We start from the raw sequence: 14,928 nt of genomic DNA, 5'->3' as shown, positions 1-14,928 counted from the left end.
TGGCAGAAGTGTCGGGATCTGCTTGTCTCTCTCGCCATCTGTCTGTTGCTGCAGTATAGTATGAGTGGGGTATGTGGACAGAGGTGCGTTTTGGATATTGGATAATAAAGGTGTACGTTAGCCGATACCGGACTGTTTTGTGTCGCCGTGTCGGCTCACGACACTTGACGTTTCTTCTCGTACTTTGTTTCCTTGTCTTTCTGTGGCACACTCTCAGTCTTAACTCTTTTCTCGGACTCCTCCTCTTTCTGTTCCTTCTCTCGCTACAGCATGTCACTCCCTTCCTCTTTCTGTGTCTCTGCACCCCCCACCTCCTTTCTCTCTCCTTCCCTCTTGGCAGCGGTGCCAAAGTGGGCTGGCAGACCGAGGCAAACACAGCACAGGGCAGAGCAGAGGGTGATCCAAAGGCTGGTGATTTGATTATGTGTATGTCTGTGTTCTTAACTCCTCTGTTGTTGGCGTCTTCTCGTGTTTGACTCTGTTTTGGTTATACGCCACTGACAGTAATGCAAGTCTACTGCTGGTCTGTTTTGGACCTCTTTGCTGTTGGTGTGTTTGATATTGTCGTTTGTGTGTGTATGTATTTTCTTTTCGCGTGTGTGTCACAGTGGCTGTGTGTGAGCAGACGTCCCTCTGTCACCTCGTGTACGGACAGACGCACTCACGCCAGTAGGAGGGGATTGTGGGAAGGGGGTGTAGCTCTCAGAGGGTGTGCTCTACTCCTCTCTTTTCCCTTCTTCCCGCCATCACGGCCCTCTTCTCCGTCAGTCGTCCGGCCCAGCCCGCCGCTCACTACAGGCTTCAGGTATTTCCCTTTTTTTAATCCTGTGACACCTTTTCCCTGCAGTCTGTCTCCCCGAGTTCCTCTCGCCCTGTTCTCTGTCCTTCATCGTGGTCTTTCTCCTAAACGTTGTCTGTTGTTATCGGTTGCCACGCCGCACTCTCCTCGGCGCCATTTTGGCTCAATGTACATGACAGGAGAAACTTTTCTAGAGCTCAGAGGGACACTGCGACTCCCTGCTGACAGTCTTCTTTCCCCTGGTGTCTCTATCTCTTTCTGTCTTAACCTGAACCCCTCTTTGCCGCAGGACAGCAGGCTCTGACGGGGGGGTCAACAGTATTTTCTGTGGTTTTCTGTATTGAACAGGTGTCTCTGTGGAGACTGGTAGGAGGGACGACAGGCCTTCTTGGTTACTCACTGACCTCAGAGGGTTGTGTGGCTTGAGAATGGTTGTAAGCTTCAGGTTAGTGTAAGTATAGGTGCTAACCAGTGTTGAAGAGCTGTTATGGGACGAGTGAGGCACAAATCTCTTATCATCCGGGGCCATGGCGATAGAGATAATATAAGGACAATATTTACTTCCTTTGTTTCTAGCCACTGTAAAAAGTCTGATATATGGCAGAAGTTTCACAGAAACATGTTTGCTGGTGCAGTTGTGTGTCCAGTTTTATGCTTTTTCAGTCTAGAGTTGTGTCTGTTTGCCAAAAGGTAGCTGCTACAACACTGCGTCATTAACATCTTTATATACTTTACATTTCAGAGGAAGCATTGGGCAGAAATGAAACTGACGATGCTGTAAAGAAAAAGGTTTTTTCAGTAGTGAGACGAATGTTTTGTTTTATTTGGTTTTGTTGTTGTTGTTGTTTTTTGACACGCCACATGAGAAGAAGAAATTTAAAGATGAGCGGTAGCATTTGTGTGACTGGTGTGTATTTAGGCAACATGTAAAACTGTCGTATATAAGGGTAATTGTGATTACAGCTGTATGTCAGAGACCAGAACACTGCACTTGAATTAGACAAGCGACTGTGCATATTGACCAAGAGCCGTTGCAATAATTTAACCAAATTTAGTTGGTCAGATATTACATTGAAATATCTGCTCACTGTACATGTAATTAGGAACCTAACTGGACAACTTTATGCCAGAGCTGCATATTGCATCTAAATATGGGTTGGTGTTAAAATGGCGCCTTCATGCCACGTGTAAACAGTGAACACCATCAGACCTTTTCATCATACCCCTCACAATTAGCGGCTATACTACTCTGTCAAGTCTCTATTTTTTCTGATTGCTTATCTTTCGCATAAAGTGGCAAATGGCTGCATAACAAAAGTAAACTAGTTTTTTGTTTGTTTGTTTTTTGGATTTTTTGCATATCAAAATGTGGTACTAAAGAAAGACAAACGTTAAGAGGAAAAAGGGCTTGAAAAAATATAGAGATCAAAAGTTACAGAGATAGAAAGAGAGGTAGGAGTGGGAGTGCTCTTTCCCCGCCCCTCTCGTATCCTCAGATGAACTTATCGTGTTGCCTCATAATGCTTCTGAGTTTTTCTCCTAGAGGCAGTCAGGCTTACTTCCTTCATTCAGCCTCGACATAGCTGATTGGTTGATATCTTGGCTGACCGACCGCGGTTTGGAGCGAAGCAACAGGAAGTTTCTCTTCTCATGCAGGAAGCTGCAGCTGTTTCGTCCTGACATACACTGCTTTGCACTTTTGCACGCATTCTCTTTGTGTGCATGTGCACAAATATGCACATGCACACGCGCACACATGCACTGGCTTTGAAAGGGCATACCTTTCCAAGTGTTTGTGATTATATGCTGTATACGTGCATGCTTGTGTACAGTCTGCACCGTGTGGCATTTGTAAATGCTCTAACATGTGGGCGTGTAGCGACATGCAAGGCCAGGATTCTGAGCTATCAGAAACATTTGAAACCATGGTAACCACACATCTCATTAGCACATTAGCAAAAGCATAGACAAGTGGAGATGAGAGGACAGAGAAAGTAGATGGAGAGGAGGAAAGCGACCTTTCTTCATTCGGAGATTTTAGAGACACACACTAGTCATTCGACTACTTGGAGGACTGTCCACACAGCCCAAGCCTGCAGATTGGCTGTTTGGCCTGTCAGCCATAGCTCCTTGTCTATATGTGTATCTATGGGTCAGGTTGTTGTTGGAAGCTGATAGTCAGCACAGTGACTCCCATATGCTCTTGGCGTATCTGGGTCATATATCTTTTCCTCAAACAAACTGTCCAGCATGTTTATCCAGCGCTCAGGCTGACTCATGTCAGTTCAGCATTTGTCTGTGCAGCCATCTACTGCACAAAACCAAAACACTGATCGCAAAAGCCTGGAAGCCTTTTTATTTAATTACCATTCATCTAATCAAGATCAACTGAGCTCCTTTAATGCCCACAGTTTGAGCAACTGTGCTGTGTTGTCTGTACCAGTGTACGGTTGTGTTAGTACACACATATGGCAGCATATCTCTGCATACATGCGAGCGTGAGCTGTGTGTTGTGCCTAGCTAATGAGGATATACAGAACATCAGAGCGGGCACCATGCCAAGTGGGATGGTAGAGGCTCAGTGCTCCTTCGTCCTCTAATGCAGGACGTTCCTGAGAGAGTGGGAGGATGAAAGCTTGTGTGATAAAGTCACCATGGTGCTTTTAAGAGGATCAGTAAGAATGGACGTGAGTTAGACAAGCAGTCAGTCGGGGAATTCTTCACTCTGCCATCTATTGTGGCTTACTTCCTCCATCAACGCCACCGCTCCTCCCCCTCTTTAACCACCACCTCCACCTCCTTACTCCCCTTATTGAAATTCTGCCTGGCACACAGACTCTGTCCATTCTTGGCACAAAGCTCAGAGAGCGAAAGAGAGAGAAACACACAAGAACCTGTACCAATGGTGTGGTGCCCCGTCCGTTGTGTCTGTGCCAAACATTCATTCTGTCTCGCGGACCGAGGGACCAGGCGAGCCAATAGGTGTTTTCCTGCCTCTGCTTCCTGCGATAATCTGCTCCAATTTTGAGGACTTTTGTTGGCAACTGGGTATGCTGCGAGTGTTCTGAGATTCGATAATTAACCCGCGTGTTTACGTTGTTTGCATCGGACAAGGAATAAATCGCCCGGTGGGGGACAAAGTCTGAATCCTCCCGTCAGTGGAGGAGAGGAGCTAAGGCTGGTTTCCATTATATTCTTAATCCTTTTTTTCACGTGGGTTTCTGTTTGTTTTAATGTGGAGACGTGAAGTTTGTAAAACCTGGTTCCCTTTGCTCGCCGTTTTAATGGCGTTTGCTCTTTGTTTGACATCGACATCTTTAGAAAGAAAGAAGAGAGGACAAAATGAGTGGGCACGGCGTGGTCAATATGTCCATTAAAACATTAAACCATCCATTCTGATTTTAGTCTGCGGTCCACAAAAGTCCACTTTGGCTTCTTTCTAAAAACACAATGAAGGCAAAGTGTTTCTTAAAAAGGCCTCCCAGTTTAGTAACTGGTATAAAAAGACTTGATGTTGAAATTTTATTCTGTGGGCTTTATAGAGAAAAGTGATGCCAAAGAGCTCAAACTGTCAGAGGCTTTTGGAAACCTCGAAATACACGTGTGACTGTCACCCAGAGAAGGATGACAAGGCCGAAGCAGGAAATCGCCTCCAGAAAAACACATCCTGGTTGGTCACAGCAGAGTCGTGTTATCAGAGGGTACGAGTGGACAAGGCCCACGTTTCTTGGCTTACACTGTGAATTTACAAACATTCAGCCGTGATTCTGCTGTGACAGATGCACAGTCTGTCTGATAGGCAGATGGGATTAGCTCAGAAGGCCAGATTTCTCCAAGTTCCTCCAGCTGCCCCGCAGACGAGAGCTGCGTTTATTTTCAAGAAAAAGTTATCGGGCCAGCCGGGACGTACGTACCTGCTGTAAGCGCCACGGAAAATATCTGCGCCCGGCACGTGACTGACCGCGTCGACTCCGGTTTTGCACAATTAACCCAGAAAGCACAGAACTCCCCACCAGCATTTATTGCGTGCATGTTTTCCTACTCGGATGTCTTGTTAAATCTTCGTTAACTTGACCCATTTCTCCGAGAGCGCTGTGTCGTATCAGCCTCGTCCTCCGAACGCGGCTGCAGTCGGGGGACGTTTCTTGGCGACTAAGCAGAGCCCATAGATCTGTCACTGGCGTGGTGACAGAGTCGGGCGTCACGCCAGCGCACCCCCACCCATTCTGTCTGTCTGGTCTTCTGTAGTCAGTCTAGCAGGGTCTACTGCATGCTAACTATAGGCTGGTCTGGACCAAGTCTCAGGGGTCGTGGCTGTATGCTAATTTATGCAGGCGGTGTACCTTCTAACCTCATCTCTGTTAGTCTGAGGCCCCGGCCTGGCGTTTGTCTGCCACTCATTAACCCCGCAGTTACTGGCATGTCAACCTGATGTGCACGGAGCTAATCTTTATCTCATGTTTAGCAATAGTTTAACTGGTAATGGCTGAAGGAGAAGCAACGACTTCCCAAATGAATCAAACTTTAACAGAGCAAAATGCCTGCCCGCTCTGTGAGGGTGCTACTGAAACATTACACGGACAGAAACATGCTGCACGCGGTCGTGGCTTCGTCCAGCTGCCTGATAAGTAAAGTTAGAGTTTCCCTCTCGCTCCGTGATAGAGTGTCGTCTGGCTCTTTTGGCTTCGCCTTAGTGTTGGCACAGGACTGACTCTCCATCACTCCTGATAGAACAGCTGTGCTTTCTTCATCACGATGCAGCAAGCTCACGAAAAACCTAAAAGGTAGACCCTTACAGTGTTTTAAAGCAGACCTAAAATGGCCGATGTGCAAGACGCCATTTTGTGTTTCGTTGTTGTGTTTTGGGGGGCAGAATCCCAGCTTTGTATTCAATGAGAGGCAGCTGGTGGAAGCCATATTTGCAGGCATCTGTGTGTGTACCTCCGTCTGAGGAGCAGCAGCCAGCCTGCACAGGGATAGCCGCTGCAATGAGCTCAGTTTTTGGCGAAAACGGAGGATTCCTGGCACAGAATCGAGCAGCTCGCTTTTTTTCTCTCTTTCGATCACATGCCAGAGTCTCAGGAAGCCAGTGAGTTGTTTGTTGGGCTTTCACACATTAGTGCTCTCACTTTCCGTCGTCCACTCACCGTTAAAATGATTTGCCTCTGATTTATTTTAGCGGAACGTGTTTCTTAAAGACGTTACAGAAAAACGGGGTCGATCGTGAGGATCTTCTTTTGTTTAGAAGCGATAAATGTTTCTCCAAATCTTGGCAGTTGAAGACTTGTTGGCGTGAGGCGTGAGCACTTTCACTCGTGACGTTGAGCCGTACCTATTTTAAACCAAATAAAACAGACACGGAGAACAAAAGCAAAAACGCAACGAGGCTGCTTTTTGCAGAGGTTGAATTTCAACACGTCACTCGAAGATATTGTGAAAAATGTAACTTTTAAAAGTACACGAGAATAAAACTTGAATAACCAGATGATTTCAGTGAGTTAGTTAATATTATTGAGCGCTTTCTTTCTTTGTGCCGTTGCAGGAAGGATACCTTTGCGGATCTTCGATGTTGAAGCAACGTGGATGCTGTCCTTGGAGCTGAGGTAGTAGATTGAATAGTTGTGGGGTTGTGTAACCTCTTTTTTAAATAACTATACAATCTACTGTCTTTCCCAAGAGACAGCCGAGTCAGCCGCTCGCCGACTGCCGTCTCCAAGCAAAAACACGAGCTTTCAGCAGTCTTATTCTTGTTTTCACGCCGAGCAGGTAAATAGGCCCAACATTTTTAGAAAGGTGAACCTGGGGTGTGTTTGACTTGGGCTCTGACAGGGTGAGGTAGTAGGTTGTATAGTTTGGTGGGTGGGACTGCACCCTGCTCAGGTGATAACTATACAGTCTATTGCCTTCCCTGAGGAGCTCGCTGCACACTGAGGAACATACAACACATGCTCATGGCTCAAGTATGACGTTTATTGCCAGATATAATAAAAAAGGAGGAGGAAGACACGCAGCATGATTAGTGTTGAATTGACTGGAAGTGTTAACTTATGTGCTTTTAAAAGATGTACATTTTAATAAAGTCACATTTGTCTTAAATAAGTTGTCCAAAAATCAGTGAATGGCAGCTTGAAATTATTTGTCACACACTGCAGTTGTGATTGTTGTCGAACAGGAGCTGTGCCGATGGTTAGTGTGTGCCGCCCTCTAGTGGAGACACAGGAAATTGCTATCTGTAGAATAAAGTTTGCACAAATATCCATAAATGGAAATTACACTCAACTGGCTTCTTTCCCCAGTCTATGTGATTCGCTTTAATAAAGCTTTACATGATGGTTGAACACAGACTCTATGAGCAGATACAAACTTCCTGACAAAGTCCAAAAGGCCCCTTATTGGAGACTGCTTTTCCATCTTTATCCAGATGTGTATGTTAATGGCTCAGCTGCATGTTAATGATCTGCGAACCTGCTTTTTCCCGATGGCAACAGTTTAACCACGCAAGGAAGCGCCTCCATAATTGACCGTAGGCCTGCTGGATCTTTGGAATGCGACAGGCATAGATCACAGGGTTGACTGCTGAGTTGGCGTGAGACAGGAGAATACCTGGAACATTTGGATTGGCTAGTGTTACATTTCACAGCAAGTGGTGTTAATGAGTCACATGCTCTCGAATATTTAACAACCAGCTGCAAACTGCGTAAGGGCTAGAAAAAGTACTGTCACCTGCCTGTATAGAGCGTTCCCTGTGTGACAGCCTGAGGGCCTTGAAACAACAGCAGACAGTTCATCAGGTGGAGAGGAATCCAGCAGCCAGCAAACAAGATGAGGACGAGAGCCAGGGAGCAGGCCAGCCTCTTCTCCCTGAGCAGAGAGGCCCGGGACTGAGGGCAGCTGTCCTTTAGACGTCCCTGTAGGCTCCAAAAGATTCGAGTGTAGAGGAGGGTCATGACCAGCAGGGGTGCCATGACACATCCGAGAAAGTTGAAGTAGACCATGAAAGGGAGGGAGATAACTGAGAGGAAAGTGCACGGCGGACGGATGAAAGAAGTGGAAGATGTGTTGGTAGAATCAGATGCTGGGGAGGAGTAATTGTGCCAGCCGAATAGAGGAGTGAAGCCAAGGAGACATGAAAGCATCCAGCAAACAGACACGCCGATCCATGTGTGCCTTTGTGTGGCCAAGGCTTTGTATCTGAAAGAGGGATAAAGCACAATAAAAGGGAAAACCTGAAAATATCACAGTGTTCACTCACAAAACAGGAGACCCAGAGTTCACCTCACCTGAGTGGTGTGTGCAACCGCAGGTATCGGTCCACAGCAATTGCTAGCAGTGACAGCACAGATGCCTGCGTCAACACCAGCACAACACAGCTGAGAAGCAGGCACAACTCAGGGATTAGACTCACCCAGCCATCCAATAATACTGCAAGGGGCACAGCGGCCACACCCACAAGGAAGTCAGCCACTGCCAAGGACACGAGGAAGCAGAATGTTGGTTCCCGAAGGGAATCCCGGATACCGAAACACACAGCACACATCACCAACACGTTACCAAAGCAACATGCTGCAGCAATAAGCACTTCCAGTACTGTGTAGGCCACCCAGCTCCATTCAGCCATTAGAGCAAGACAACCAGAAGCTGTTACGAATGACAGAACGAGTTTCCTCGAAGGCAGCTGAGTAACATCCAACACATTCGATGGTTTGTCTCTTGTTGCTTTTGGCTTCAATTTAGCAACAAAGGCACTGAGCTGACACTTTTTATATGCGAACATGCATGCGCTTGTACGTGCACGAACAACAGGCATGCACTCCATGGAGACGCCATCTGTATTTCATCAGTAAGTGAAGAGCCTTTCCCTACTCCCAATAATGTAAATGTGGCTTTTCCACAAAAGGGGTGTGTTTCGTGCTGTGGGGGGTGAAGGAAAGTTGGAGTTGCAGCAAGATGACATTTAAAAGTTCTGTTACGACAAGTCCAAGTAGAGATGTGTCCTCAGCAACACGTATCAAATGAATCAAAAGCGAAAGCTTTCATGCAAACAAAAGTCCCATAAAGACAAAGGTTTTTAATGACATATAATGGTTATGTTTATTACCTGACTGAATTTCTATTACAGTTGCATTTTACTCTGAGCCTTACAGCTTAAGGATAAAAATCACTAGTCTTTACTAGTGGAGAGAATGATCTACAAGAGTAGATCTTAGTTTTGACTGTTAAATTTTAAGCCACGAGGTACTTGGTAACCGCAGTAAAGGAAACGTGGATTTCAGGAAAAGGTAGAATTTCTTTTCTGCCTTTCTTTTGGAATGAAAGTATCGAAACAGGTCAAAATCATACAGAAATACAATACATGATACACCAATGAGTCACTTTTACTACCTGACATTGCAAATGTGGCACGAAGAAACTACTGGAACAAAACCTGTGAGTGTGTTCTATAAATCAAGTACTAGTACAATAGTACAATAGGTACTATTGTTTATTTAACTTGGGATTGACACTCAGTTTGGCAGCTTTATAGAAAAAAAAGTCTACTTCTCATCAAAGTTAGAGTGTGTATCTGTGTGTGCTCGCTTCTGTGTGTGCAAACTCTTTAGATGTTACTGATTAACACGTCTGTTTTTAGTGGCGGTTTTTCCCTGCATGCTCACTTTGCATACAATTTTGGCTGTGGGTGCAGGTCTGTCCGTCCATGTCTGTGTTTATTTGAGCCACATGCACTGTGCGGGTTATCTTTACCATTTTACACATACACACAAGCATATAGTCAGATGTTCTGAAAATATGTGCAGATTTATTTTATCATAAAAAAGACATTTTTGACACAAACAGATCATGTTTTCTTAACCAAAATGAAGAAGATGATTGTAAACTGTATCTGCTAAATATCTGCGATACAGAATCACACACAAAGAAGAGAAATATGCTACTTTTATTTGAAGGATTTAAGTTCTACTTATAAAGTAGATGTTCTACAATAACCTTTTCGATTTACATGATAAAAGCCAGATCACCTCTCCCACCTAGCCTGTACCTGAAGTTTGCATTTACAGTTCTTCCCCTCACACTGAATACAATGTGGGTCTGTATGTATAACTGACTCTGAGCTACGGTGCATCCGCTTCTGGCTTTCAAATACTCAGTATTCATTTGTTATTCAAAATGCCACAGAACTATAATAAGCAGACACGAGATTCATGGGACACCCAAAGTGATTTCCCTTGACATCCTTTGTCCTTATTCTATTTCTATGCTAACATAGACTCATTGTTTCTACTTTGTATTTGAGTCTCCCTGTAGACATTTTAGCGTCTTCTCATCAAAGCGGTAAGTGAGCTTCCGTTTAACTTTGTGAATCTCGCCTGTGCGAGAGTAGTTCCTTAGAGCCCGTGCCATCTTCTGGTACGTCATGGGCTTGCGATTCCCCTTTCGCCGACCCCACAGCTGGGCCAGGCTCTCCTTGTTTTGGGAAGAGAACTGAAATGTGCCAGAGGAGGACTGGACCCACCAGATGCAGCTACGCATCGATGGCGTCTGAAGCATCTCAAACAGGAACTGGAACAGCCGCTCCTTCCTCTTTCCTTAGGAGGAAAAAGGGGATGTAAATACAAATATGAGGTAACACTGTCTCATATGTGCGTGCATGAAAACAGAATGCTGTGTGGGAGACGTTTGGTATTTGTAGGCTGTTGAGAGTTTTAGTTCTTACACACATGTTCAAATGTGGTTCTGTCTATGTCTGTGTGTGTGTGTGTGTGTGTGTGTGTGTGTGTGTGTGTGTGTGTGTCTGTGTGTGTGTGTGTGTGTGTGTGTGTGTGTGTGTGTCTGTGTGTGTGTGTGTGTGTGTGTGTGTGTGTCTGTGTGTCTGTGTGTGTGTGTGTGTGTGTGTGTGTGTGCCACTCTACCTGACAGTGGTGCAAGAGGCAGGGGATCTCTGTCCTTCCTGCTCCCTGTGTCAGAGGATGGTGACGGCGAATCCTGGTACTGGGAGCTACTGGACTGGGAATCTGAGTCAATGTATCCAGATGCCTCATCGGAATATGCTATGTGTCCCTGTGGTGAACACACACACACACACACACACACACACGCACGCACGCACGCACGCATGCACACACACACGCACACACGCACACACACACACACACACACACACACACACACACACACACGCACACACACACACACACACAGACAAAAACGTGTAACTATCTTTATAAATCATATACAACACCAATGAAATGGCTCATGTTAGTCTAAATTCTACTTCGAGTTGATCGTGCCTCTCACACAGTATGAAAAAGATAATTAAGGCTAAATTTACCAGGAAGTTGAGGTTCTTGAACTTACCCACTGGTTGTCATGGGGACTAGGCCAGGCTTGGGGCTGCTGTCTGTATTCCTCACTGTGAGAGCCACAGTGCCACTCATAAGCATGCTGACCTGACCAACTATTCTCTATAGAGAAACACAAAAGAGATACATGTAGAAATAATCCACACTCAGACACACTCTGGCATCTCTCTTATCTTCCCCCCCCCCGGCCATCATTACCATCATGACACTAACCTATAATTCTGCTGCCTTGGTGGGAGTGTATATGTTGCCCCATTGAGGTCAGAGGTGATGCAGGCGTGTGTGCAGGCTGGACCTCCAGTGAATGCTCCTGCAGGTACTCCTCGATGACTTCCAGGTCAACCTCAGGGCAGGAGGAAGGAGCCACTCCACTCCAGGCTCCCCTGCCTCCACTTAGCTTGATCTCGGTTGCATAAGCCATCTGACACACACACACGGCAGGACATAATGAACATTTGCATTTGTTGTATCTATTGTCAGTGATAGCCTGAGGCGTTACTATGACACATAACACCCATTTTGTTTTGTTTTCTTTCTTTCTTCTCATGAAGCCCATTGATGTTCTGTTGTGTGCCACTGTTGTGCTGTGATGCACACAGTGAATGATTTTGCTATCTGAAGATCACTGACGGACACATTCATCAATTTTGAATGAGCCTCATTCTGTTTAGAGCCCTAAAAAAGGAGCACAGCTCATTGTTATAATAGGATTAATTTAAATAGCACACATTTGCAAAACTTAATCTCGCACCAATGAAATGAATTTGATCCTAGCTCTGTGCTGAAGGGTTTGTGTTATGGATAAGAGCCGAGGAACAACACTGCAAGCATGTGTATTTTAGTTTGACTGGCAAATTTATGCAAGTGTTTGTGTTTTCACGGCCACAGATAACATGCGGGTAACCGTACCATATGGCTTAGCTTTTCATAGCCCATTTTCCAGTAGCCTTTTACCCTCAGTCTATACATAGATGACATGGTAATATTTAAGACCACATTGTCACTCAGATCCAGTTATAAATATATAAATATGCCTTTCCTTCCTTCACACAATGCCCAACAAAAAATAGAGAAAGTATCAAAAAAATCTGATCAAACTCACCGTCTCCATTTCTGTCAGCATACCAAAAGGATGATCTGGAAAGAGAAGACGACCTCATCAGTTGAGCCAGTGGTCAAAACTTTGTCAAACATGAACTGAGAAGTGAAAGAAGCCGTCACACATAAACTCAACAGCACTTCTCTAACTTATCAGACACCATCATATGAAAAGAAACGACAAAAAAGCTGACTTGAGCGAATAAGCACAGCAAAGATCGACGTACCCGTCGAAGGCGCACTCCTGCGTGTGGTGCAGTAAAGTAATATCCTCAGGCATTAAAAGGCGGAGATGTCAGAATGTGAATGCTCACCTGTGTGATGTTCCACCTGGATGTCATCTCTCTTATACTCTATCCACACATGCCCTCCTCCCCCTCTCATTGGCCAGTGAGGGCTGTCAAAAGGGGGGAGTGGTTTATTTTGCCTATCTATTGTCTCTTCATACAATGTAATTTTTACGTTAGTATTATCCAAAGTGCTACTGTACAGTCACTGGTTTTATAATTGTTTTCAGATGTACAGACGTTTAAATGTCAGCAATAAAGTTTGTCCTGTTTTTGGAGATTGTCAGTGTTTCACATTTTAAGGGAGTCAAAGCCTGCGGTGTGCCTGTGGTTTCTTATCATTTCATTTGGCACAGACGAGGTGCCATGGAGGACAATAATGTGGCCATATTATTTTGATTTTATATTTCTGTTGAGGTCAAACATGAAACTCATATGAGTAGGTTAAAAAATATGATCTGATATATATATATATGATAAATATGATGAGTGATGGGTATTTTACACATTATATTTGTTGCAGAAAAACAGATTCTCTAGAGCACAGTAACATGTAGATGTAAGTACATCTAAGGATATTTAGACATTTGTACTGTACCCTAATTTCAGAACTATGACTCACATTAAAACTTATTTGCAGACGTTTTGTATTTACAGCATTCGTTATGTTAAAACTGGGCATTTGCATAAAATCAAGTGAGAGAAGAGTGAAGGCATGCTCTCTATGCAAGGTCCGTCTCCAGGACTACTTAAAAAAAATCTAATCCTAACTAGGAAAAATAATCCTCGGGAATATCATACTTCCGATGCCTAAATGCCAGGATTTAATTATCAATGCTTGGAGTTAAAAAGAGTAAAAAATTCTTAAAACACTTAAAAGACTTTACACATCCTCAGGACAATGCAGTTAAGGTAAAATGTGCTGTAAAAGTAAAATGTTACAACTCATCTGTGTCACAGATAATCCGCTGGTTTCACTTAACCACAAAGTTGTAACTGTAACTGTAATCTGAAATTATTTGTCATCACAGTGATAATGAATGCTCCTACACAATGACATTGTTCTTCATAAACCATTGCAGGGAAGCAAACAGCGGCAGGCATTACATCACCCCGCAGGTTTAGAAAACAGCGTCATTCATAGGTGGCTTTTGATGTGCGCTGCATTGTGGCTGCTTCCTTTTTTGTGCTGTTTTTGTTGTGTGTGTGTTTTTTTTAAATTTCAGACGTAGATTCCTGGACGCAACATGTGTTGTAGCACAACATGTGCTTTCTTTCGCACGATGTATATAGGAGAGGGATTTCCCCAAAGCTTTTTTTTGATCTGTGACAACAAACCTGTCAACCTCTTAGAGTCTGCTGCGTGCACTGTCAGGTTCGCTACAACAGTCTGAGTGCTCAAACGAACCAAGTTAAGAGTAGATAATATTAAAGCAGATAGTGCCTTTATTCCAATGCTATTTTGTGTGTGTGTCTGTGTGTTTAACCTGTGTTCATTTGAGGTCCCGCAAACAGTCCAGTAGGACACGAAACTCTTTTTCTAGTGGCGAGTAAACAGGAGTGTCAGCGATTCTTTATGTTAACCAAATGTTAAACTGATGAACTTTTTACAGTGTAGTTCTGCAAGGCATGCTGGGACATGATGAGCATCTACATCCAAAAAAAGCACGAAGCAAAGCAGCAAACTGTGTTATCAAAGGCCACTGACTCATGATAAGCACTGTCGTAACAAATCCAGCCGATTGCCTGCTTGGATGAATGATATATGGTGCATATGAAGCCGTAGAAGCAGTGGGTATCACAGCACGATAAAAACACCGGGAATCTGGACAATAACTTTATAGCGTGTCATCGATCTGTGTACATGTTCAGTACACTGAAATATTACCACAGGCACATTCCCTGTAAATGATCAGGGTACACAGGGATCATGGTGATTGAGGGTCATTATGTCATAGTGAACGAGCAAACACTTGGTTGGCTTTCAGAGTCAGAAACGTCTTAACTAAAGATATCTGCAGTCAGATGTTTCTGCTGCTTAAATCCAGAGCGATGGTCCAACACCAGGGGTGTCAAACAGTCCTCGAGGGAGCTCTTTACACGCGTCCCTGCTGCAGCACACTGAATAAAATTAGGGCATTAGCCAGACTGCAGAACTTGACTGCTTGCTGATGTGGCCATTCAGCCATTGATTCCTGTTACAGCATCTCATGAGTGAATGAACATAAACATAAACATGCAATAAAAGTACTTTTAGAAGTACATTTTTCCAAACACTTACATTTACTTACATTTATTTAGATTTACTTGAGTATTGTTAGGGGTCGCCACCTCAGCATGCAGTCAAGTTTTATAGTTTTGCTAATGACCTGTTTATTTTATTCAG

At 44.3% G+C, this 14,928-nt stretch overlaps 2 protein-coding genes and 1 long non-coding RNA gene across 5 annotated transcripts; 1 reads left to right on the top strand and 2 right to left on the bottom strand.

The window, feature by feature from the left end:
* LOC146683914 (uncharacterized) lies at positions 1–9,951 on the top strand. The gene is made up of 2 exons (XR_014917129.1): positions 1–805; positions 6,342–9,951. It is a non-coding gene; the product is annotated as an uncharacterized LOC146683914 (long non-coding RNA).
* LOC146683915 (adenosine receptor A3) lies at positions 6,754–8,417 on the bottom strand. The gene is made up of 3 exons (XM_085443624.1): positions 8,080–8,417; positions 7,527–7,990; positions 6,754–7,402 (listed from the first exon to the last, which is right to left on the bottom strand). The coding sequence occupies exons 1-3, from the start codon at positions 8,415–8,417 to the stop codon at positions 7,230–7,232; spliced, it is 975 nt and encodes a 324-aa protein (XP_085299750.1). The 3' UTR covers positions 6,754–7,229.
* On the bottom strand, positions 9,577–12,558 carry LOC146683913 (uncharacterized). Of its 3 annotated transcripts, none has more exons than XM_085443627.1 (6): positions 12,483–12,558; positions 12,260–12,354; positions 11,371–11,578; positions 11,153–11,259; positions 10,708–10,855; positions 9,577–10,383 (listed from the first exon to the last, which is right to left on the bottom strand). In XM_085443627.1, the coding sequence occupies exons 2-6, from the start codon at positions 12,278–12,280 to the stop codon at positions 10,076–10,078; spliced, it is 792 nt and encodes a 263-aa protein (XP_085299753.1). In that variant the 5' UTR covers positions 12,281–12,354; positions 12,483–12,558; the 3' UTR covers positions 9,577–10,075. The 3 variants fall into 3 exon arrangements, with proteins under 3 accessions (XP_085299753.1, XP_085299752.1, XP_085299751.1); XM_085443626.1 differs by having other exon boundaries at positions 12,260–12,294; XM_085443625.1 differs by having other exon boundaries at positions 11,371–12,294.
* Positions 12,559–14,928: the final 2,370 nt, after the last annotated feature.

The sequence above is a fragment of the Copadichromis virginalis genome, linkage group LG20, assembly GCF_057382275.1.
Source record: "Copadichromis virginalis isolate Kocher_CV1m ecotype Utaka linkage group LG20, C_Virginalis_male_GT1.1, whole genome shotgun sequence".
Taxonomy (NCBI): domain Eukaryota; kingdom Metazoa; phylum Chordata; class Actinopteri; order Cichliformes; family Cichlidae; genus Copadichromis; species Copadichromis virginalis.
The sequence above is the reverse complement of the archived record's forward strand: the minus strand, read 5'-3'. Positions and strand labels throughout refer to the sequence as shown.